The sequence below is a fragment of the Bos mutus genome, chromosome 8 (assembly GCF_027580195.1).
Source record: "Bos mutus isolate GX-2022 chromosome 8, NWIPB_WYAK_1.1, whole genome shotgun sequence".
In the NCBI taxonomy this organism is placed as follows: Eukaryota; Metazoa; Chordata; class Mammalia; order Artiodactyla; family Bovidae; genus Bos; species Bos mutus.
The window spans coordinates 49,573,081-49,598,367 of record NC_091624.1 but is presented as its reverse complement, the minus strand read 5'-3'; the positions used below and the strand labels follow the sequence as shown (position 1 = coordinate 49,598,367).

General features: G+C 46.2%; 1 protein-coding gene across 1 annotated transcript in view; it reads left to right on the top strand.

Moving 5' to 3' along the window:
• The window catches only part of GABBR2 (gamma-aminobutyric acid type B receptor subunit 2), a 255,169-nt gene that overhangs the window by 62,453 nt on the left and 167,429 nt on the right, over nt 1-25,287 (top strand). Inside the window, exons 4-5 of the mRNA XM_070374928.1 lie at nt 6,844-6,945; nt 19,589-19,654. Of these exons, the coding sequence (XP_070231029.1) occupies nt 6,844-6,945; nt 19,589-19,654 (168 nt within the window). The remainder of the gene's footprint in view (nt 1-6,843; nt 6,946-19,588; nt 19,655-25,287) is intronic.

Sequence of the window (25,287 nt, the reverse complement as noted above, 5' to 3'; positions counted from 1 at the left end):
AGAACCACAAACATCGGGTGAAAGAAACATCCCCTCTTCAGCATCCTGACGAGCTTCTACTTGCACACCTCTGATGACAGGGCGCTCACTATATACCAAAGTTGCCTATTCCACCGTTCGAAAGTTCATTTGGCTTTAATACAAAATCTGCTTTCCTGACTCATCCATTGGGCCCATCTCCAACACAGGGGTGCCCTCTGTTCCACGTGACAGTCCTTCAGTGTTTGAAGTCGCCCATCACTTCCTGCCTTAGTTTACTCTTCTCCAGGCTAATCTTTTAATTAGCTTAAATTAATGGTGATTCTTGGGGAACTCCAGCCCCAGTAAAAGTGACCTGAATATTCAAAGATTTGAGTGTTTCAAATGCCTGTTTATCCTAATTAGCATCTTAACTACAGCAGTGCCCTCTGCCTCTAACGAGCCACATTTTCGCATGTTCCATATTTTAATGGATTTTACTTGAATGAACTGTTTAATCAAGTGAAGACACATTTCATGAATGAATAGAAGTAAATCTATAATTACACACTTTAGTCAGGTAAGAGGAGTGACATTTCGGCACAATCTAGGGCTATATATAGCGAGTGTATTTGAATGACAAAGTAGGTTACCTCAGCTTCCATTGGAGATCTGGGAATTCGCTTTGCTCTCAAGTTCATTTCGTAACCTAATTAGAATTTTCAAAGAGTTGTAAAGTGCAAGTGGTGCAGACCTGGCTCTCCCCATCTTTAGCTGGATCTCTGCCTTTCTGGATGATTCCACAGCTGGCGCAGTGGCCTCCTTAGGGAAGGTGTCTGGGGGAGCTGCTGACCCACAGTGTCCTAGGGTCTTGAGAGTCCCCGAGGCCTCATCTCCACTTGGTGCTTCACTTTCCGTCAGAGCCCTCCTGGCCTGGGACGTGTGGCACGAATGTGAGAAACTGCAGCTGTAACAGTCCTTTGCTGCTCTCTTCCTGTCTCTCTCTCTCTCATTCCCTTCTCCCTGCTTTCCTTCTCACCATCCTGCCTTCTGACGTGGTCAGATCTGCTCGTGCTGCTGGGGGCCAGGAGTAGAAAGATCTGAAGATTAAAGAAGAGACGTAGTTATTGATTGGGGCAGGAGAGAGGCCCAGGTGTAAAGGAAGATGGTGCCTAGGTGCTAGGTAGCAGTCCAGAAAAGGATGGAGCCCACAGGCTAGGGAGTGACTGGACAGGAGATGGAATGAAATGAAACAGGAGCCCTGAGTGAAAACCTGAGGTGTTAGAAGGCCCCTCGCCACGCCGGCCTCCTGGCCTCAGGCTCCGTACATTGCCTTGCTGGAGGAAGAGGGGTTCCAGGGCTGCAGTGGGGGCTGTCTAGAGGAAGGGAGTTTGTGGGCCCTACCTGTGTGCAGCAGACGGTTGCAGGCAGACAGGAACCTCCAGGGCGTGCAAATGTCCCAGGACCCTGAAGCTGGGACAACAGCTTGACCCACAAGGCAGTTATTTAGGGTGCAGCACACAATGCCATTATTTCGTAAGCCCAGTCTCTAGGTGATTTCTAGAGAGGGAGAATCACCTGGGCAGCTGGGTGTGTTAGCGGAGAGGTGCTGCCTCGGAGCAGGGAGGAGGCCTGCAGGTGGACTGGAGTGTGGCCTGCTCAGAGGCAGTGACGAGCCTCCCTCATAGAACAGGGTGGGCCCATTTATGCCTCAAACGGGTCACATGGACTCAGCCACACTAAGCCAAGAAATTCTCCCGAACAGCCTGTTCACCTCTAACTCTCCTGGTTCCGTTAGCTTTTCCCCTTCTCCTCTGATCCCCTTCTCCTCCTCCAGCCTGCCCTCGCAGCACCAGCTGTGTGTCCCCAGTACCAAGCCTGTGGATAGAGGCTGTGTGCGTGGTTGGAGGAGAGAGGCCATTGTGATGGCTTCATCGGAGTGACAGGTCCCTGTCACCCCTTCTCCCACGGTCCGTGAACCAGCTTGGGTGGAAGCTGTGGATCGACCCCCTGGACTCGAGGTTCAGACAGCTGATCTGACCTGATGGTGTGTTCTGCCGCTGGCCTGAGCAAGACGGTGCTCCCAGCTCTGAGCTTTCCCCTAAAGCCACTGACTCTGCCTGGCTCTTGACTTCTTTCAAGATGTTGGATTTCCTTAGGCTTGAAATATGAGTTGAAGTGTTAAAATTCTTGGATTTGGATCTGTGATTCCCAAGGCTGTACCGGAATCCCTGAGGAGTCGTTGATATCACCCTTTGTGACCTTTATACTTCCAACCCCTCTGCCACCATGTCCATGGTCTTTCTTAGAAGATTCTTGGTCCCTGTTGTAGCCACACCTCTCTCCTGTGAACCTGAGCCACTTTGTCATGATCCCTGACAAATGCAATTAGGACTGAGCCCAGCACTCCAGGTGTACTCTGAGGTGGGCAGACTAGACAGTGACTGTCCCCTCCATTATTCTAGATGTGATGTCTTTTTAAATGTGGATCCCAGTCCTACTCACCCATTTGGCAACTGCCTTACTCACATCAACACATGCTGGTCTCCTAATCAAGGGGACAATATCCGAGCCATAGAAGGCATTTTTTTTCATATTCATTTTAAAGTTATCCTGCCTCATTTAGGACAGTGGTCCTCACACTTGAACATATGTTGGAATCACCTGGAGGGCTGATTAAAACCCAGATTGCTGGACCCCACCCCAGAGTGTCTGACCCATTGCGTCTCAGGTGGGCCCGAGAATTTGCCTTTCTAACAGGTTCTCCCAGGTAATGCTGGCGTTACTAGTCCAGGGCTGCACTTTAAGAACCACTGCTTTAGGGACAGGCTTTCTGCTATGACTTGGTATCCACAGTCCATACCAGTTCTTAAGGGGAAAAATATCAACAGCTGTTGCCTCTAAGCCTATTTTTTATCATTTATTCCTAGAGTTCTGACCCCCTGGTTCTCCCTAATGCCAAGTGAGTTGGGTTCCTTCCAGATTTGCTCCAGTGGCCAGGGCCAGGACTCATTGCTCCAGAAGCAGGGAGAGTTCTTCCCTTAGGTAATCTCAGCCCTGTGAGCTGGTCCTGAGGACCCAGGCTTTGAGGACTCCCAACCCTTCCTAGTCCCCCTTGTAGCAGCACTTGGGGCCCAACTCACCTCATCCCATTGGCAGCCTGACCCTCCCTTCCAGGTGATGGGCAGCCTTCTTCTCCATCCCCTCCCAGCCCATCAGCACCCATCTCGCTCCCTTCCTCCCAGGATGGCCAGGGCCCTTAGCAAATAAGACTCCTGATGGCTGCCTCCTAAGGCCCCAAATGCAGATGAGGGCCCAGGTGGACTCTGGCTGTACTTGAGCATGTGTGTATGTGTGAATATGTTTATTTTATTGAGAATTAAGTGTTACTCCTTTCCAGGAAGAACATATTTCTGCTTTTATAGTGGAGGTGAATAAAAAATAGAATTCACTTTGCTGAAATGCAGTTTATAGCAAGCTGATAAAAGACATTGGCCCCGTAAAACAAGAGATACTTGCAGTACCAGAATGGGGAAAAAAAAAAGAAAGGTGTTTTTTCTAACTTAGTAATCTTTGATCAGTGCATTGAATGATCCTTCCATCTACATGTGAGAGTATGAGTTTATTTCCTTGTGAGGTAGATCAATTGCATTATTTCTTTACCATGCTTTGGTTATTTTAAAATACCATTTATTACTAGTTTTTTGCATTTGTTTTCCCTAAAAATGTCCATTAGAGTAAATACTCCCACTGAGCAGACTACTTGGTGCTGAAATTATGGTCAGTGAGTGGCTGACGGCACCAACCATCTGTTCTGACCTGTTCTGGCTCATAAGCCTCAGGAGCTGTCCACATCTGGCAGGATCCAAAAGAGCCAGCTTGAGGCCATTCAGAGAGCACTGGCCGGGGAGTCACACCTCAGCTTCTTCATTTGTGAAATTAGGGGCGAAATGAGATGACCTCTAGGGTGTTTCGGCTTGGTTTGTTTTGAGTTCTGAGCGCCTATAAAATATTTTTTTCTGCCATAATTATATACAGCTCTCATGCCCACACTTATTTACAGATAGATATGCCAAGCCACTGACAGCCTTGATGCTGGGTCTTATACCTGGAAATGATCATTCCAGCTTTTAGGCAGCATAAAGAACTTTAGAATTTACAAAGCCATTTCCCATCCTCAGTGTTTTTGCTGGGCCCTGTAAGTTACATGCTGTATAACTCCCATTTCATAGGTGAAAAGACAGATTCAAAAGAGCTCGAGAAGTTTCCTTCAGTTTGGGTGGCGAGGACATGAAGAGCCAGGGCTCAACTGTGCATGCCTTAGTAGTATGTGCACTGGCTGCTTTGCCTTCTGGCAGGGCTGAGTTTGCACATTTTAATATTGCATATCAATGATTGTTGGTCCACAGCACCCCCATGACACAGAAACCTAATAATGGAACCCCACCTGCCTCCAAAAAGGATTTGACGCAGCAGAAGTAAACCATAATGGCAAAGTCAACTCTTTTTTCAACCAACTAGTTCCCAATCTTCCGTCAAAATAGAGGTAAAAACTAAAGATGGACGAGGTTCACCCTGATTGAGACAGTTACATTCATCTTACAAACGTATGCATCACAAAGTATTTCGAGCATTCAGCAGAGCGCAGAACACTAAACACCCATGGTCTTGCTACCCGGAGTTAGTGTGTTCACGTTTTCCTCTATTGGCATCATATTTCTTAAAAAAAAAATGAAATACAGCAGTTCCCACCGCAACCCTTTTTGTTCCCCTTCTGTGTGGGGGTCAGGGCCAAATTATTCAAAACATTTTGATATATACATTGGGAGGATCTATCAATTGTTGAAACAGGAAGTACTTTTTTATCATGGTAAAATGTGCATAACATCAAATTTACCATTTTAACCACTGTAAAATTTACAGTGCAGGGACGTTAAGTACCTTCATATTGTTGTGCAAGAAGCACCAGCAGTTATCCCCAAAACTTTTCATTACCCCAGACAGAAACTCTGTACCCACAACTCCATTGTCCCGTCCCCCAGCTCTAGGAACCACTATTCTCCTTTATGTTTCTATGCACTTGACTACTTTAAGTACCTCACCTAAGTGGAATCATACTTTTGTCCTTTTGCATCTGGCTTATTTCACTTAGCATAATGTCTTCATTCATATTGTAGCATGTGTCAAAATTTCATTCCTTTTTAGGCTGAATAATATTCCATTGTGTGTATAAACCTCAGTTTGTTTATCTGCTCATCTGTTGATGGACATTGCTTCCAAAAGATGGTGCTTCCGCCTTTCGGCATAATACTGCTATGCACACGAGTGTCCAAATACCTCTTTGAGTCCCTGTTTTCACTTCTTTGGGGTATATACCCAGAAGTAGAATTGCTGGATCATATTACCATATGATGAGAAATTTTCAGAGTGCACAAGGTTCCAGTTTCCAGTTTATCCACATTCCCATCAACACTTGCAGGGTTTTGGTTTTTGATAATAGCTGTCTTAATAAGTATAGACAAGAAGTGCTTTCAAAGCTCATCTTCAGTTAAAGAGGAAGAGACTGAAATGCTAAGAGGGAAAAGGTCCTTCAGAGAGGCTGAGGTCACAAGCAAGTCAGTGACATAGCAAGACCTGGAATCTGGGTCCCCAAACTCCCACCCGGTTATTTCTACCAAAAACACAGTCTAGTTTCCATGGCTTTCTGTCCAAGTGTGTACAGTCATAGACATGGACCGCATACAGATTTCAGATTTATTTGTTTTGATCCTAACTTTATTTTTTTTTAATTTGAAAATAGTGTCAACATTTTAAAATGTGCTCATGCTGAGATGCTCAGAGCTGAGATGCTCTGTGTGACTGTAACCCGCCAGGCTCCTCTGTCCATGGGATTCTCCAGGCAAGAATACTGGAATGGCTTGTATTTCCTTCCCTAGGGGATCTTCCTGTTACTACTAGTGCCTCCTGGGAAGCCCTTTAAGATGTGAGGGATCCTACTTTATTTTAAAAATCTAGGAACTTCCCTGTAGTCCAATGGTTAAGACTCCATGCTCCCATTGCAGGGGGCACGGATTCAATCCCTTGTTGGGGAACTAAGATCCTGCATGCTGCGCAGTGTGGCCAAAAAATAAATAAAAATATAGATTTCTTATTTCTCCCTTCCAAATCAGAAAGTCTGGTGATTCTGGACCAACATTCTGGCATAGCATGTTTGGAGTTGAGCGGCAAGTGCTGTCTTTAGGTGAAGCATTAGTTTGCCACACTGTCGCCAGGCCCCACCACTCCCTAGTATCCTTCCACACAGACTGCTTCACACACTGGCTAGTTCGTATGACACTGGAGCTTGCAGCTCTCTCCTTTAAGCACGTAGGTGTTAGTCATTCTGTGTGTCAGCAGATGCATCGATATGTTTAACATTACAGGCTGGTCCCGCACCCCCCACCCTCTCCTCTGTTTTTGCTTTGTCTTACTGAATATCTCAGCTATTTCCTCATCCTAGAAATGAAGTCATATTGCAAATAAATAATGAAAAATATAAACAGGGAAGTATTTTAATAGTCTAATTTGGAGACAGTGTGATGTATTTGCCTAATCTGATTTGGAGATGATATGAAACACCAGCATGAAAGTCCAGCGACTTGGATGCTTGTCTTAATTCTTCCAGGAAATTCCTGTCTGGCATCCTTCTGCTTGTGTGTCCTCAGGGGAGGGGAATCTCCAAGGTCCCAGGGGACAATCTAGTTTTTAATGAAGATAAAACCTACTCCTTTTTCATATCGATGGAGAAAATCACCTCACCCATTTGAGCCGCTTCCCAGACCCCTGTGAAGTGGCCCTTCCTATGACTGCCGGCACACCCACCCTCTGCTCTCTCTTTGCTGGCAGGTGAGAAACGACCTGACCGGGGTTCTGTATGGTGAGGACATCGAGATTTCAGACACCGAGAGCTTCTCCAATGATCCCTGCACCAGTGTCAAAAAGCTTAAGGTACGTGCAGTGGGCCAGGGCCTGGAGGCCAGACTGATGGCATGCTCATGGGGTTCCCCCAAATCCCTGACTTTGAAAGAGTCTTGAATTCAGGCTGTTTCATTTTGTCCTTGGCATTTGAGATGTGAGGAAAAGCTCCCAGGAGCTGGCTGTCCCTTGCTTGTTGTCCAGCACTGGCCAGAGGCCTGCTTGCCAGATGCATGGCCATGTGGAATTGCTGGGTGATTTCGTATCTCTCAGCGGAGCCTGAGAGGCAAGCAGGGCACAACAGACATCACTGGCACCCACTCAAGGACAGGCTAGTGGGAACACTAAAGACTCAGACCTGGCCCCTGTCTTCAGGGAGCTTCCTTCCTGTTGTGAAAAGGCTCACAGTCAGAACCTCTCTTGCCCAAACCCACAGCAAGGAAGTAATGTGGTTGGAACTGAAAGCTCAGGCTCCTGACTCCCTCCAGTGACGCTCACTCCAGGAACAGAAGGGTCAACTAGATGTTTGCAGTTGTAAGTAGCCCCCAGCTGTCATCTGCAATTCATTTCCGAAACTCTCTCAAACGCCATGTTTGTGCCAGACCCTCTCCTGGGTTTACAGCCAGCATCAGGCTTGCCTATGTCCTCAGGTGTCTGAAGGCAGATACCTCCCAGGGAAACCAGGGACAGAGGGGCTGGGGAACAAAGGGAGAAAGTGACTCATCCCACCCAGGAGAGGATTCAGACATGGCTGCAGAGAAGGGACAGCCATGGAGGATGGAAAGGGTAGAGACCCGCAGGGTAAAAATCAGAGTCAGGGCAGCCATGCTCTGTACTTGGGATCAGCAGGAATTCCAGGAAGCTGGAGTATCGGGATGGGGACACAGAAAAGATGCCAAGGCTGGAAATAGAGTTTGGAGTCAGTTTCCATGAGCCTTGAATGTTGAGCTAAGAAGTTTGGTCTTTTGTGCCAGGCAGTGGGGAGCTTCTGGGGTTGTATGTAGGTACATAGTTAACGCTGTCACCCTACTCTTCCATTCCCCATGCCCACACTGAAAGTAGCCTGGGGCCTCAGATGCCAACTGCTGACATGTCCCTTCTCTCTTGGCGAGATCCCAGATTATACTGATCAGAGCAGGTGGCCGTTTAGAGCTTATGAAGCCCTCAGTTCACACATGGGGAGACTGAGACACAGAGATGGGGACAAGGGAGCAGAGCACCAGTTGTTTGTCACCTGCCCAGGAGCAGACACCACATGCGCACGTGATATTTTAGCCCCGGAAGCTCTGCCGATGAGGAAACGGTAGTAAGGAAGGGCCTGCTGGTAGCCCGGGTGTGTGCCCAGCTCTTTCCCCACAGGCCGTGTGATCTGAGGGTGCTCAGGTTGTGTGGGGCCCAGAGCGTCCAGAGGGGAGGAGTGCCTGCTCTGCAGGGACCACCTGGGGTGACTGGGCCCCTGGTGCTGCGCTGACATTCTCCTGCCACATGCAGTGTCTCCCCAGGGTGGGCCCTGGAAATAGCTTCCTGCACCGGGGTGGCCCGGCGGAATTCTGTGGGCTTTCAAGTTTAAAGAGTCTTTGTGTGAGGAGCAGATGCACTCGTTGAACGTCTGCAAGAAACTGGGGCTAGAACTTGGTGCTCTGCTCACCAGCCAGCCAACGCCACCAGAAGCAAGAGTGATCTGAATGCTGATGGAAATAGCAACCGGCCTTTCCAGAGCCCTGAGCAAGGGCTAGAGCTCTTGGCTTCACCTGCCCATTCAGCCCTCCCCAGAGCCCTGGGACAGAGGGGATTTTTGTATCCTCATTTCACAAATAGGGAACTTGAGGCTCAACAAGGTTAAGGACCTCATCCCTAGTCACCCAGCTGGAAAGTGGTGCGTTGGAATTCAAACTCGGATCTGGGCAACACCATGGCCCAGCTCCCCCACCGCCCCGCACAGCTGCGGTTCTGAGAGAGGGTTCCAGCATCACATAAGCCCGGGAGACAGAGCCAAGGACAGCACGCTCAGTCTCTTGGCAAAGGCTCCCCTCAACATGGAGAGCTCTTCCCTCACCACCTGCGTAGCTACTTCTCAAACCTTCCTCTAGTCTTTTCTCAGTTGTCCCCCTTTCCCAGAGGCTTTATTTAAAATTTAAATCCCGGCCCCTCACACTCCCACTCCCCCTTTCTGTTAATTTCCCCCATTTCACTGATGGATATCTGTATCAGTTTCCTGGGGCTGCCATAACAAAGCACCATAAACTAGGTGGCTTAAAACAACAGAAGTTTATTCTCTCACATCTTAAGGACAGAAGACCAGGGTCAAGATGTTGGCAAGCCCATGCTCTATAGCAGGCTCAGGGACTCTTCCGTACCTTTCTCTAAGCTTCTAGTGTCAACTGGCAGTCCTTGGGATTCCTTGACTTGCAGCTATGTAACTCCTTTGCCTAAACTGACATTTCCCCTCTTTCCCTTCACATATTTTTCTTCTTAGGAAACTGGTCTTGGAGGATTAAGAGCCTGCCCTGCTCCATTATCACCCTACCTTAACTGATTTCATCTGTTAATACAATGAGGCTGTTTTCAAATGAGGTCACGTTCTGAGGTATCAGGGGTTAAGACTTCAACATATCTTTGGGAGATGCAGATCACCCCACAGCAATATCTGACCTCCTGTTCATTTTTCCCAGTTGTTTTGCCGTCTGTCTCTCCCCACTAGGATGATAGCTCTAGGAAGCAGCAGTTTCTGTATGTCTGGATCACTGTTTTATTCCCCACCACCTGGAACCAAGCCTAATTTGCTCGACAAATTTGCTGAGTGGGCATAAACCAAATACAAATCTGGACAGACAAAGCCAACAGAACACAAGGATAAAACACTCAGAGAAAAGTAACTTCTGGAGAGCTCAGAGAAGAAGCAAATATCTGGTGGGATAAGATAGAGAAGGAAGTACAGCGGACAAGGAAGAAAACTAAATAGTGACTGCTGCTGCTAAGTCGCTTCAGTCGTGTCTGACTCTGTGTGACCCCATAGACGGCAGCCCACCAGGCTCCTCCGTCCATGGGACTTTCCAGGCAAGAATACTGGAGTGGAGTGCCATTGCCTTCTCTGAAATAGTGACTAGCAGAATTAAAATCTGCTTTGCAGGTAGTAGAGAGCAGAGTTAATGCCACGAAAAATAAAAATCAATAATATGCAGGACAAACTTGAAATGCTTTCCCAAAATTTAGAGGAAATGGTCAAAGAGATCAATTTAATGAGAGGAAAGATAAGTTATGGACACTGGAGAAGAGAGATGCTGAGGGAAAGCTGGGACAAATGAAACAGAACCAAAATCTAAAACAAAATAGGCACCCGAGTATCAATAAGTTCAGCTACCACCCAGATCATCCATTCTCCATGGAAAGGAACCGGGGGTCCTTGGAGAAACAGCTGACCTGGGATTGGGACAGGAAACATACCAAATGATCCTGGAGCGTCCTGTAGTGCCGTAAAGTTGAGGACGTGCTCAAACCACGTCAACAACACACACTGATTTGGAGGGGGAGTGGTGTCAGAATTGTTCACCAGCCAAATGAAGTAGCCGCTGAAAGAGCTCCCAATGGCCAGAACTGAAACATTTGAGCAATACAGTAAAAGTAGTATTGGATTATAACCCAAAGTATAAAACAAAAGCCCATGACTGAGTAGGTAAATGGGAGAGAATATACAAATCTTCTGTGCCAAAGAATTCCAAATAATATGTGTAGATATTTCAGGCCCAAGGAAATGGAGCAGAAGTACCCACTTGTTAAGTGTCTTCCTTCCAAAGAGCACAGGATGAAAAGGGGGAAAAGAAGAGTAACTTTAGAGTGGAAGAACCTGACCAGTGCTACCTTGGCCAAGTGACCAAGGTCAGCATTTACATGGTAAGTCCTGTTGATAGTATATACCTTTGATATGATCCCCCAAACCTATAAACCCAGTCTAACTGAGAAGTGAATTCTGGTTGAAGGCCATCCTGCAAAATACCTGACCAGTACTCCTCAAAACTTTTTCGGTCTTCAAAACTAAGGAATGCTTAAGCCAAAATGAGCCTACAAAGACATGACAACAATATATAATGTGATATCCTGAATGGGATCCAGGAGGAGAAAAAGGACACTAGAGAAGAAAAAAAACAACAACTAAGAGTATCTGAATAAAGTATGAGCTTTAGTTAATTATGAATGGATATTGATTTATTAATTGTAACAAATGTACTATATTAAAGTAAGATGTTAATAATAGGGGAAACTGGGTGAGAGACATAGAAATTCTCTATACTTTCTTTGTGATTTTTCCATAAATCTAAAACTATTCTCAAGATATTTATTTAAAAAAATAAGCAACGAACTTAAGAGGATTCAAGAGAGAACTCCTAGATGGGACCATACAAAATTGCCACTATTGAACCATTTTATAACTACAAAGTCAACAGTTTCGTAAGGAAATACATAGACTATATGTGCAGACTAGCTGGCCTTTCTACATTCACCAACTCTACATTCACCAACTCTACAGAACTGGTGAAAAGAGAGTCATACCCAGACACATTTTGTCAAAAGTTTTGAAATACAAACACAAAAGGGAAAATCTACAAGTACCTAGGCCAGAAAAAAAAAAAAAAAGAATTGCCCACAAAGGTGCAAAACCAGTCTACCTCGACTCCCCTGCAGCATTCAATCCCGGAAACAACGGAGCAGCTAGGAGACATTTTCCCACATGTGAGGTTCACATGATGTACTACTAGCCAGGTGCCCTTGAAGTTAACCCTTGAAGTCCTATGTCAGCCTGCCTTGAACAACAGCTAACTTTATAGCTGAGGTCATGACAGAAGCAGGTGAGCAGGGATCATGGAAACTGTAGAAAGAACTAAGTAGTTGTTATAAAAGTACATGCAGATGCAGAAGTTAATTTTGAAAGCAAACATGAATATACATATAATGCAAATAAATACTGTAATAACAGTAGTTGAGATATAAAAACCAAAATTCCATTAACAGAGGCCAAAATGTGAGTAAAAAAAAAGTCCTGATCTTAATTAGAAGTGGGGCTCAAAAGAGACTATTTTGCTTATGATTTTCATAATTAGAAAAATATAAGTTTAAAGGGCTTTGAATAACTTAATAGCAAATATGTTAATACTATAACATAAGCAGAACCCAAAGCTCTTGAAACACAGAAGATAAAAGCAAAGAAAATCTAGTCCACATATCAAAAAACAAAGCAAACATGAAAACCAGAAAACATAAACTAATACTGAGAATCAAATATAATCATTCTAACCAGAAATTCAAATAGGTCAAACTCCCTATGAAGAGGCAAAGACTTTCAGGTTGTGTTTTAAAGAACTAGCTATAGTTATAGTTATATTTACAACACAGTGACACAGAAAGGTCAAAGGTAAAAGGTCAAGCAAATGTATATCAAGCAAACCAAACTGAAGCAAGGATCCGGTGTTCACATTAAAATACAGAGTATTCAAGGTACAGGCATTGACCAGGATTAAGTGGTTTTCTATAGATAAAGGTACAGTTCACCCTGAGAATAGCATACTCATGGACCAGTATTGCTCTAAAGTACATCTCACTGAAATATATAAAGAATGGCCTGTTAAAATACCAAGAAGAAGTGACACAAACACGGTAGTATTGGGAGCCACAACATTTTTCTCTCAATCTTGGACAGATCAGCCATTCAAAAATAAGCAAGAACATAGAGGAACTGAATAATGGGATTAATCAGGCTGATTTAGCAGATATATATCAAAGTTTGTCTAAAAGAAAGTCAGGAAATAAAACCATCTCTGTGAGTTGAAGACCCCAGACCTTTAAGCTCACTCTGGATGGACCTGTTTTGATCAGGAATGTTTAATGTAAATGGTCACCAGGCTGGGCTAGAAGGCCACCCCTCACAGGGCCCTGAATATTTCCGTGGTGCCCATGCTGAAGCACAGGATGGTGTTTGGGAGAACACCAGGCTCCAGATGTACCCTGTGTTCATTTTGAAGCCACAGAACGCATTCCAGGACATAGTACAGCATAGGGTTCTTCTGTCTTGGTGCAGAAAGAATTCAATCAGAGACAGAGTGACAGGTAAGGGAAGAGTTTTTAGTATAGGGTGCTGTGAGAGACACAGCTGGGCAGGCAAGGGAGTGTGGCACTGAGAACTTCCTGGGCTCTGGTTTTATAATCAAAGGGAAAGTGAGGAGGTGGAGAAGGCCACCTTCTTCCTTGTACTTGAGTAGACGTCAAGCTTCCACCATCAGTTCTTTCTCCATGTTGGGTAGGGGAGTTTTCTTGTCCCTGCATAGTCGAACTAGGACTGTCGTGGAGCTATGAAAATGAGCAGGAAGGTGGTAAAATATACTAAAATATCGTAAATCATCTCAGGTTTCGGTTTAAGACCATCTTTTCCCTATATTTTTGTTTTTAATGTGTACAGAGGATCATGTCCTAGAAGTCATTAACTTACCTACCTCACTGGGCAGGATGTGGGTCTTATGCCACCACTGTTTTGTTGTTTGGGGGCACTTCTCATGATTCTGTTGCATTCATTGTTAAGCAAGACTGCTCTCTTGATGGATCAGTCACTTACAAGATCTCCCATACTTTTTTCTTTATTTATGATCCTTTAGTGGGATTAACTGTTTAATTGCCTACTTTGTCCCTTTACGTTGTCCCTATCAATTTCAGGAGCAGCCACCAACCCATCATTCAGGATTCAGACTCCAGGGAAATCTCCCTGTTTTATAAATCAGATGACTGGCAACCTTAATTCCATCTGCAACATTAACTCCCCCTTGCCGTGTCATAGCATGTCCCCAGCTTTCAGGGATTTTAACATGGACATCTTTGGGAAGCTATTACAGGAAGGGCACAAAGACAGGTCTTGCGGAGGACTGTTCCCCACTTTGCTCCATGGGAAAGTCCTAGTGGGAATTACTCTCTACCCCACGGGCCAGAAGCCCAGCCTGACTGCCTGAACTTGAGGTTCATACAAGTACCCCAAGGGGACTTGAAGCTACAGAATAAATGTGGTGCATCTTCCCAGCAGGCCAGCTTTTCTCAGAGACATGGGAAGAAAAGCATTATTTTTATCTTCAGATGAACATAGATATGTTATCAGAATGCTAAATATACATGAATTTTCAAGATAAAATGATAAACTTTAAAGAAGTACCATGCTTCACCAGGGCTGCTAGGGCTGTTCCCTCTTTCACTCCCATCCTTAAGAGAATATGGCTTCTGATTCTCTGCTTTTGGGGAAGGAAAAATAGTCTAAGAAAAACTAATTTTAGCTAAATGAAAGAGAATACTCATTCTGGTTGTGGAATCAGTCTGTCAGAGCCAGGGGGAACTTTGGAAAGCATCTAGGCAAACCCTCTCAGGCTTACCCCAAGGTCTCGAGACCAAAGTGAGGGGGCAGGAGCGGGCCTGGGCTTCTGACCCTTTCACCAGTGTGCCCACTGTCGCAGGCCAGGCCGCCTCCCAGCCCACATCACGGCTGGCCTCTAATAGCTCAGCCATCTTGTGCTCATTGCACGGCACCCCTTTCTACAACATTGAAGATGGTATCTTTTGATTTTTCAGCTACCTAGTGGGTAGAGTAAGCTGTAGAAAGCCAGGAAGCTATTAAACATGGGCTTAGACAGATGCTCAGGTGTCAGGAGACATCAGATAACTCACAGGTCAGTGTCAGGATCAACCATCACCTTCTAGCAGAAACCACACACTGCTATCACAGGGAAGCAAGATGGGTGGCTTACTGCTTTCCTGCTCTTTTACATGCACATCAGCTATTTTAATGTCTCAGGATTGCATTTGCCCCTCAAGTCCTTCCACTTCAAAATCCAGGGTACTTTTGTCATTGCAGCAGACTGGGTGTGGAGCCCCAGCAGCCCAGGCCCTGGGGGGTTGGCCTTCTCAGCTCAGGAGGGAATATATAGGAATTAGTGGTCAAATGCTTGGGCTCTGGGGCCAAACTCACCTTGGGTCGAGGCCAAAGCCACCACTTCTTATCCCTGTGACCTGATGTCTTAGGTTGAACTCCCTAAAAACAGAGTCTGAGACCTTTGTGAAAGAGATTTATCAAGAGTGTGCTCAGGAGAAGGGGAGAGAAGTGGGGTAGGGCAAGAGGGGAGCTAGGTCAGAATGTATGGCTGGTGACTGGTTTAACCCAGCCCTGCTGGCTCTCTGGCACACAATCTGCACCACAGAGCTGGTCCCACCTTTCAACAAGGGGGCTGGAGTTTCCTACCGTGTGAGTCAGTCACTGGCTGCTACAGAGGGTGAGGTGCAACATGACCTTCCAGGGCCTGGAAGCTCCCCTTGGCTGAGGGAAGTTCTCCAGGAAAGGGAGGGACCTGGTGGCAGCCCACCCTCACTGCAACTGGGTTGGTGCTCCAGCCCCGAGGAGAGGGTGCCATAGGACCTCCAGCATATGCTGTGCCTAGGCTGTGCACTTAAGGCTCTGGGGCTCAGTTTGCACATGAGACTTTCCAGCGTGGGCATAATAATAGCACCTACCTCCTAAGGCAATAGCTAGACAGAGTTCAGGAGCTGTCATTTGTGAGGGTTATACACTAGTCCTTTGAATTGAGTCATGCTTCTTAAGTGTTATTTTTGTGTGAGATTTTAGCTCCCTTTAAGGGCCCCAGAGACAAAGGGCTTCTTTCTAGACAACAGATGAGAGGAGCCAAGAAAAAGGAAAGGAAATCCACCCAAGGATTGGACTGAGTACGCCTTCTGGGGCCTCCCACCCAATGGCTGCTCCCTTCCACATGTGCACTCGCCTGTGAGTGTGGCCTATTGAGGGTGTAAACATAGGTCTCCGCTACCATCCATGACCGTAGATCTAGCCCTCTAAGAAGAAGCTGTCATTTGTCTGATCTCAGGACATCTATGTTCACGCCAGACAGCCCCCTGCAGGGCCAAGCAAAAGTCCATGGTGGAGACTTCTGAGACCCTGCCCTCTGCCCCTTCCAGGGTCTCTAATGCACTGTTCTGCATGCTCATCCTCAGACATGGTCATGGCTGTCCTCCCCTACCCTCTGGCAATCCTTCAACTGCCCCCGAAGCCCTTTCACCTATAGAGAAGAGTGCCTTTATACCCCTGGCAGGGAGATGGGTGGGCATGGCCAGAAGCGGGTCCTCTGCCAGCAAAGCTCTTTCCTTTCTTGGGATTTTAAGGAAACCATACAAGTTATACAACATTGAAAAGTGTGATTCTGGAACTTTTGTGATAGTGTGGGTGTGTTAAAATTTTTAAGATTCCCCCAATCCAAAATCTTTCCCTTCACCCCTGAATCTTCCCCTTCACCCCTGAGTCTTCCAACAAACTGCTACTCCAGAAAGAACAACCAGGTATATCTGCAGTTTTTACACTCTCAGGAGAACTCCTCTGCCCTGGGAGTACACATATCCCATTTTGAGAACACCTTCAGCTCTTTATGCTTCTCAAGGCACCCCCCCAAGTATCACTCTAGTCACATTTCCCATTGTCCTCGCCCAACCCTTGATCCAGGCTCCACCTGCACCAATTGCTGGCTTGTCCTCTTTTCCCCTAGATTTTGCAGCACCTTGCCCTTTACACACCGTCTAGAATCAGAGTGGGTGTGAATATCTTCCTGCATCAAGTGCAACCTAGCCCTGGATAGGCTCTTTCTCCAGGGCCCTCTAATGGTCAGGATGATTTTAGAATCCAAGGTGAGAGTGCTGGCTTTGGGGTGCTGTGCTGGATTTGGGAAAGCCTTTTGCATCTCTAGGAAGGAGTTAAGTAGATCCGTGATCCCTTGGGTCCCAGGAGAGAACTTCACAGAGGAGAAAGTGGCCCAAGCCTGGTGGGACAGGGATGGTTTCTCCAAGTAGGAGCTCATGAGCAGGAAGGGAGAGCAGCAGCCCTCCAGGCAGAATGGGTTGGGTGGGAGGGAATGGCATTCTGGATGCGTGAACTTATATAAAGAAAGAGAGGATGAGTGAGAAAGTGGATGAATGAGTGAGTGAATGAATGGATGAATGTATGGCAGACATTCTAAGAGAACTTAAGGTGGTTCATTCTCTGGGATGTGGAGGTATAGCAAGAAATGTGATTATTGAAAAGAGCAGGAGTGAGTTGGTAAAGAATCTGAGATGTTCTAAGGAGCTCAGAGTTTGATCTGTCAAGGTCTAATCCATGGAAAGATTTTACACAATCAGATTTGAATTTTGGAATGATTCCCTTGTCTGCTCTGTGGAGACTGGATGGATGGGGCAGAACTAAAGGCAGAGAGATCCAGCTGGGAGGCTGTAGTGGTTCACCAAGTAGAGAGTGATGGTGGCTCAACCCAGAGCAATGGGGCTGGAGAGACCAGAGTGATTCAGGAGCTAGTGAGCAGAGAGAACCAACAGGCCCTGGTTATGGCTAGGATGAGGAGAGGAGAGAACCTTAGGTGGCTCCCAAGTTTCTGATCTTAGGGAGTGGGAGGTTGGCAATACCATTCTAGAGATAGGCAGTACAGGAGGAGGAAAGAGGCATTTTGGGAATAATGGTGAGTTCACTTGGGACACGTTGAGCTTCAGGTGCCTGGGAGAATCCACGTGGAGGTATCCAAGGGACAGCTAGAGAAAAGGTGGCTCAGGAGAGAGATTTGGGAGTCCACAGCTTTCAGAGGGGAGTTGTGGCTGGGGTCATGAATGAGGTTGCCCAGGGAGAGGGATGAGGGGGAGAACTGTATGGAACACCAGCATTAGGGGTGAGCAGAAGGATGAGGGGCTGATTGAGAATCTGAGCAGGAATGACCAGGAGGCAGGAGGGAGCATCATGGAAGCCAGCAACAGTGGGCAGAAGAGGGTTCATTAATCATGAATCCTACAACCACCAGGTCAGCTAAGGAGTGTTATGCCTGTTTCAGACATGAGAAAATCGAGGCTGCAGGAGATTAAAACCCAGGGTCATGTACCTGGTAGGTGCTGGAGCTGGGATGTCAGCCAAGGTCTCTCTGACTCCCAAATCCAATAAGCTGTTTCTACTGTACCATGTTTAGCAACACAGAGCTTGGCACAAAGTAGATGCTTCATAAATGTTTGTTGGATGGATATGGATAGGTGAATAGAGTTAGCAGCAAGAGACTATAAAAAATTTAACAAATAAGCAGAAAGACCCTGAAGTGTCCCAGGAGCAAGGCCACAGAACGGAAGCAGCTTAGAACTTTTTATAGCATTGCAGACGTGGTGATGACAAAGGCTTGCCTTCCTTCGACTGGGCTCTGTTAAAGATCTTTTAAAGTCCTTTCAGAGCAAGTTTTTTTTTTTTTTTTTCCGTCTTTCCATTCTTGCTTGCAAACGAAGGATGATTTTAGAATCCAAGCCTTTTTTATTTTGCTAAAGTACATGATGAGTAAAATGGCCTCCCAGTCAGCACTTTCCAATTTTGAAAGATGCTAAAAACTGATCTTTAAAGGGATGTTTCTCTTCTTTATGCATCAAAGAGCCTTGCGGCCTGCTGGGAAGGACGGGATAAATGTCAGGAAGGTAGCGTCACCTGCAGGGCTGAGTCTCGGTGCAGAGGGTAGGACTGCAATTGGGAGCAAGCGTGTGGCTGAGGCCTGGCTGTCTCCAGGAGGCTGCCTGTATATCCTCCTTCTGCCTGTTCTCCATGGGGCAGGGCCCAGCCTGGATCCCGTCCCCTAGAAAGCAACCAAGAACCCCTTACCCTGACCCAGGAGAGAACTTCAGGAAGACACTCAGTAAATCTTTGTTGAATGAATAAATGAGTCAAAGGACCTATGGTGAGGCTTCCCAGGTGGCACTAGCAGGAAAGAACCCACCTGCCAACGCAGGAGACATTAGAAATGCAGATTCGATCCCTAGGTTAAGAAGATCCCCTAGAAAATGAAATGGCAATTCACTCCAGTATTCTTGCCTGGAGAATCCCATGGACAGAGGAACCTGGTGGGCTGTACAGTCAATGGGGTCGCAAAGAATCGGACACGACTGAAGCGACTTAGCATGCAGCACAGGACCTATGATACAGTATATACCTATTAACCCCATTGAGGTAATAAGATAATAACTATTTATAGAACGTTTGAATATAGATTTTCCTTTGAAATAAAAAGAGAAGCATGGGTTGGGAGAAGGTTATAAAAAACTTATTCTAGCTGGGGGTTTCCTCTTTGTCAGGAACTATGGTAAGTACTTTATAAGGATAATTTCATTTAGCTGTCTAAGTAAGCACTGTAAGTAAGTTATTCCCATCTTGCAGATGAGGAAATTGAGGCCAAGTTGGGGAAAAGAGCCACTTGATGCCACCCGAGTGGAGCTGAGATTTGAACAAAGCTCAGAACTCGAAGAGACTCTTAAATGCCTTAATCGGGAAGCTCTGTGGACTCCTGGAAGGTGGAAAAGCCTAGTATACTGAGAGGTGGGGTGTTGACTGGGAACTTGTTTCTGCTGCCAACTACCCTGGGGACCTTGGAAGTTCCTTTCTCTCGTCTGGCCTCAGTTTCCCTAAGTGTAGAGTGAGGTTGGAAAGCAGGCGCTGTGTCAGTGTCCCCCAGTGTTTGCCTGCTCTTGCTGGAGGACAGCAGGGAAGCTGAGGCCCTTCCTAGCCATTCGCTTCGACCTGTAGCCTGTGACCTCCTGGGCTGTGCCGATCACGGCTCACCTCCATATCTGTGTCTTCTGTCCACAGGGCAATGACGTGCGGATCATCCTCGGCCAGTTTGACCAGAATATGGCAGCAAAAGTGTTCTGTTGTGTAAGTAACACTTTGGTTGTGTCCTTTGTGTCTTTGGGGAGGTTCATGAAGCTTCTTCTTGAATTCATTCTTACTGCCTGATCCTTAAATAGCATCATAGTGTTATGGAAAGATGCGGGGTCTGGCTGCTCGCTGCTCAAAAGCCAATAAACAGACCAGGTTGGTGGAAGGGAAAGTTTGCTTTATTTCAGATGGCGGCAACTTGGCAGGAGGGTGGATGTCTGTCCAAAGGCCAGCTCCCCACCACTGACAGTCAGTGGGGAAGCTCTTTTATAGACAGACAGAGGGGGCTACATTCAGAAACAGCATGGTCAGCTCTGACAGTCATCATCAAATTGGTCATCAGAGGTCTGACCTGTGTTATCTTGGTTGATTGGGTACAATTAATCTTCAGTTCCAAGGTCTGTTTGTTTCCATTTCTTTGAGGCCATTTCTTAGAATTATGTCGTGGATACAGTCTGGTCATCCTGTGGTTAACTTCTCCACCTGGGGTTACAGTGTCTATAAGACAACTCACAGGATATGGCTCAGAGTATTATCTATAGCCCTTGAGAAGAAACTAAAGGTCCTTGACTGTGCTTCATAAGTACATTATTATTATATGGTCTTCTTTGACTGTTTTCCTTTGATTCTGCTTGGTCTCATTTCTCTAATTAAACTTATTCTTTGACCAAAGTTTTCCACAGACAAAAGGCAGGCGGGGGACATGGAGTGGGCAAGGACCATAGGGTCCTGATCCATTTCAACAGGACCAGAGTCTGGCGTGTTGGAAGCAGAGGTGTTATTCTTACTGCTCTTTTCGGGGAGCTAAAACCCCTGGGCTCAGAACAGTTCAGTTGTGGAGAAACCAGGAACCTCAGTTTACTAATCCACTAACCCACTGTCTGGAGAAGGCAATGGCACCCCACTCCAGTACTCTTGCCTGGAAAATCCCATGGATGGAGGAGCCTGGTGGGCTGCAGTCCATGGGGTTGTTAGGAGTCAGACACGACTGAGCGACTTCCCTTTCACTATTCACTTTCATGCATTGGAGAAGGAAATGGCAACCCACTCCAGTGTTCTTGCCTGGAGAATCCCAGGGACGGGGGAGCCTGGTGGGCTGCGGTCTCTGGGGGCGCACAGAGCCGGACACGACTGAAGCGACTTAGCAGCAGCAGCAGCAGCAGCAGCAACCCACTGTCTAACCATTGCCTTTGTGCTGCCAGCTAGTTCTAAGTCTCCTCAACCCAGCCGTGTTTAATGGAGCAGCGCTGTGTGCACCACATAGGGGGAGACACAGGATTCCAAGGTGGGACGGGGGCGCCTCAAACCCCTTCCTGCCCTGTAAGCCGGGCTCAGAGTGTCAGGCTTAGCACAAACCATCAACCTTTCACTATTTACCACCAAATCCTTTTCATTGTCTGGTGTGTGATAGATGACAAAGTACATTTTTCAACCTTTTATCATTTAAGCTTTTCAGTAACCAAGTGAAGCTACTATTGTTACCCTTGTTTTATAGATGAGGAACTAGAGGTCCAGAGAGGTGGAGGGGCTTGTCCGAGGGTAGAGCCAAGACTCCATCCCCGTTCACCTGATTCCCAATCAGATCCTCTTTTCTCCACATGATAGTCTAACCTGAGCACATGTAAGAGTTCTAACACGGGAACTATGTCTTTTTATTTTGATGCCCTGGCTCCCCCTCCTGCACCGTAGGGTCAAGAGAGAAGTCAACAGAGTGAGAGCCTAGTCACATGAGTCATTGTCAACCCAATAAGTTCCTCCTCTTAGAATGAGGTTATTCTAGGTCTCGTCTCTAGTGATGGGCCACAGGCCTCTGTTTTCTTTGACCTTTTTTCAGTAACTTGGATGTGATTATAAAAATATGCTTATAGGAATTTTAGAAGTTATGAACTATGTTGGAAGATAGATCCAGGGTGCAAAGAACCTTACCAAGCTGGAATGTTTGGTTAAATCTAGGAAGGCTAAATCTAACTCAGGAGACCCGGGTTCGATCCCTGGTTCGGGAAGATCCCCTGGAGGAGGAAATGGCAATCCACTCCAGTATTCTTGCCTGGAGAATCCCATGGACAGAGGAAGCTGGTGGGCTACAGTCCATCGGGTCACAAAGAGTTGGACGCGACTGTGCGACTAACATACAATAGAAGGTTATATTAGAACAAACTGGGCTGCCTGTGTCTGAGGTGGTAGAGGCACAGCTGAGGAGTACTGTGCATGTAGAGCAAAAGATACTTGGAGTATCAGGTGACCTCAAGGTTACCATGAGTAACCAGTGTGAGCACAGCCGGCAGGAAGCCAAGGTGGCCATCTGGCTACACACCCACACCAGGGTGGGTGGTCTCTCAGCCGTCTGCTGTAAAGGCCCCACCCAGGGTGTCCTGCTCAGCTCCTGGTGCCCTGTTTTAGAAGAGATGAAGGAACTGAGAAGAGGCCAGGAGTGAGGAGACAGCAGTGGCTGGAAAACACAGTCATACAAGGATGTTTCCTTGTGAAGGCTCAGGAGCAAAGTGGGAACCGCCCGATCTCTCAAAATAGAAGGGAGGAGGCAGAAGCTACTGGCTGCCGTTTCAGGGACGTCTCTTGAGTTTAGCACTTAGCGCTCAAAAGTCAGTCTGCTTGGGCTTGGACCACTGGTCTGCAGCTTAGTAACTGAATATGGGCTTGTTGACACTTTCTGAATCTCAGTTTTCTCATCTGTAACATGGGGATAATAATAACACCTGTCTCATAGGGTTGTTGCAGAGATTAAATGAGCAAAACCACTTTGCATAATGCCTGACATACAGTGAACTCTCCACAGATGTCAGCAATATTTTTTTGTTTATGTAGGTTTCTGAGGATGGAATGAACCACCGTTGGGCTGGCAAGGTTACTAACTGGTAAACTTTACAAGATTGTGTTAAGCATCCTATGTCTCAGTTAAGGATTACAAGGAGTTTTTCATATGAAAATCTAAGGAGGAGCAAGAGAAAAATTGAAAAAAAAGAGCAAATTGATTTAATACATTTTACTTCAAACTCATAATACCTCACATGTTACCATCTAAGGTCCAGAAATGGCCCATTTGAAAAAGGAAAATAATGCTCCAAATTAGAAGACATAAATATTTAGAGAAGAAGATGAATTTTATCCCCACATATCCCCAAAGCCTTGTAAACAACTGGCACACAGTAAGTGATTATTGATCCAATACGAAAAATAAATCAATAAAAATGACCCAGGAAGACGTCACACTGGGCCCCGGCCATCTCCTGTTTGTACAAAATGTAGACAGACCTCCTGTTCTGATTTGAGCCAAACCCTAAGCCAAGGTGTGGCTGTGATTTCCCTCCGTGCTGGGATTATTTTCCGAGTGGCATTTCCAGCAGTGTGGTTTCCATTTCGGAACAGACGGCGTGGCTGTCTCCCTCTTGAACAAAAGCCCCAGGCTGCTTGCCTTCCACAGCACGGGACATCGTCTTACCTTCTCATCCCCACTTTCCTCTTCCTCTTAGACATTGGGCATTTTGAAGGGGCCTTTCTCTTAAAGTCTTTGCCGGCAGCTTTATTCATTGAGTTTCAGAAGTTTTGTGTTTGGCATTTATTCCGTGTGTCAGATCCTCAGATGGACCTCCCGGTCAGGATTTTCCGTCTTACATGCTTAGGAAGGAGCTCTTCTGGCAGGCATGGAAGATTCCAAGGAGAGTCTGCTCAGTGTCTTCACACTGGATCAAGACTCTGGCGTATGGTGGAGGGAGAGGCTGCTTAGAGCAGAGATGCAGGGCCTTGCTGCCTGTGTCAGGGTCAGGGTCCAGGCGCAACCGGATGGAGACAGCCGTGTCTTTGCCATCCAAATGCCACATGCAGTGCAAACTTTGCAGCATGTTGCTGTGTGTTCTTGAGATTGGACCTGCCACCAATGAGAGGGCAGAGTCCAGCAAATGCAAAGCCTCTTTATAGCCCTCTGGCAAAATGTTCACTTTGGCTCCAGCAAAGGATGAGCGTGACCTGTCACTTCTCTCTGCTTGGTGGTCTGTTCTAAATTCTCGAGCATTCTGACCTGGGTTCTGGTTTTAGTTCTGCCAGCTGTGTGACCTCAGACAGGCCACTGTGGAACTCCAGTCCCCAGCTGCCTCACTCCTAAAGTGGAAGCGATGACCTCTGCCTTATGTGCCTCATTGGATGGTTGAGAGGCTTAAACAAGGTCACCAGAGGATGACCATCATCCCGACTGTGAACTGCGTTACTGATGTGAGGATTTATTGCTATTGTGGTTGTGAAGTGCCTGTAAAAGGGAAATATCCTTCTTGCATGGGGAGGTGAGAAGGCAAAAGGAAACTTAATAAAAAGAGGAAATTGGATTTTAAAATTACCTCATGGCCACCTGTCTGCAGCTAATGAGAACAGAGTGGTTCATAGGACTGAAGAACATGGGCTTAGGACGGCCCATCATTACCTGGCAGGGCTGTTTGGTGGCCACAGGGCCTGAGACCTACTAGAGGTCTACTAGAGGCAAAAAAAAAAAATGAAAAGCAAGGTGACCAAGTCAACTGAAAGTGTGTTCAGTCACTCTACAACCAGTTATGGACGTCCTTTATACATCAGGCACTGTGCTCAGCACTGGGGACCCTGGGAAGAGCAGACAGTCCCCCACACACCACCCCAAAACTCCCTATTTGGCAACGGAGACAGACAAAGATACTAGCAGCTTGTTAAAGGTCAGTGTCCCACAATCTCAGCTCTTCTGAACGTGGGAATGCTGAAATGGAGGCCCGGAGGCTCCTCTGCAGTTGCTGTAGACATTAGATGCTATATTTAAGCCCAGTCCACCTCCCTTGCAGGAGAGCCTTTTAGACCCTCACTCAAAACCCGTGTACTTTTTTTCTGCGCATGTGTTTAACAATCCCTGCTTTCCATAGCAATTTAAAAGCAGCAGATTCGGAGTGGGGAGAGGGATTTAATGACAGTGAAAGTGACAGCCTAGACCTGACAGTTGGGAAGGAGACAAACCCATCAAAAACGGATCAAAAGCTCCAAGAACAACAGTCTGGGGCCATTTGGTATTTGGACCGATCTTCCCTATGTTCAAAAGTATCACTGCCCATAGCCCAAACAATGGCTAACGTTCAGAATAAAGCCTTGAGTTACCAAAATGAGAATGGGATGAGAAGGAGCAGCTGAAATGTTCCTGCACATAGTCTTGGCCAAGCATGTACACATATTACCTCATTTATTATTGTTGTTATTATTTTATTGAAATATAGTTGATGTACAATGTTGTATTAGTTTCTGGTATACAGCAAAGGATTCAGTTATATATACATTTTTTCATATTCTTTTCCATTGTGGTTTATTATAGGATATTGAATATAGTTCCCTGTGCTATACAGTAGGAGCTTGTCATTTATCTGTTTTATATATACTAGTTTGTATTTGCTAATACCAAGCTCCTAATTTATCCCTTCCCCCTTCCCCTTTGGGTAACTATAAGTTTATTTTCTATGTCTGTGAGTCTGTGTCTGTTTTATAAGTAAGTTCATTTGTATCATATTTCAGATTCCACGTATAAGTGATATCATATGGTATTTTTCTTTGTCTGACATTTCACTTTAGTATGAAATCTCTAGGTTCATCCATATTGCTGCAAATGGCATTAT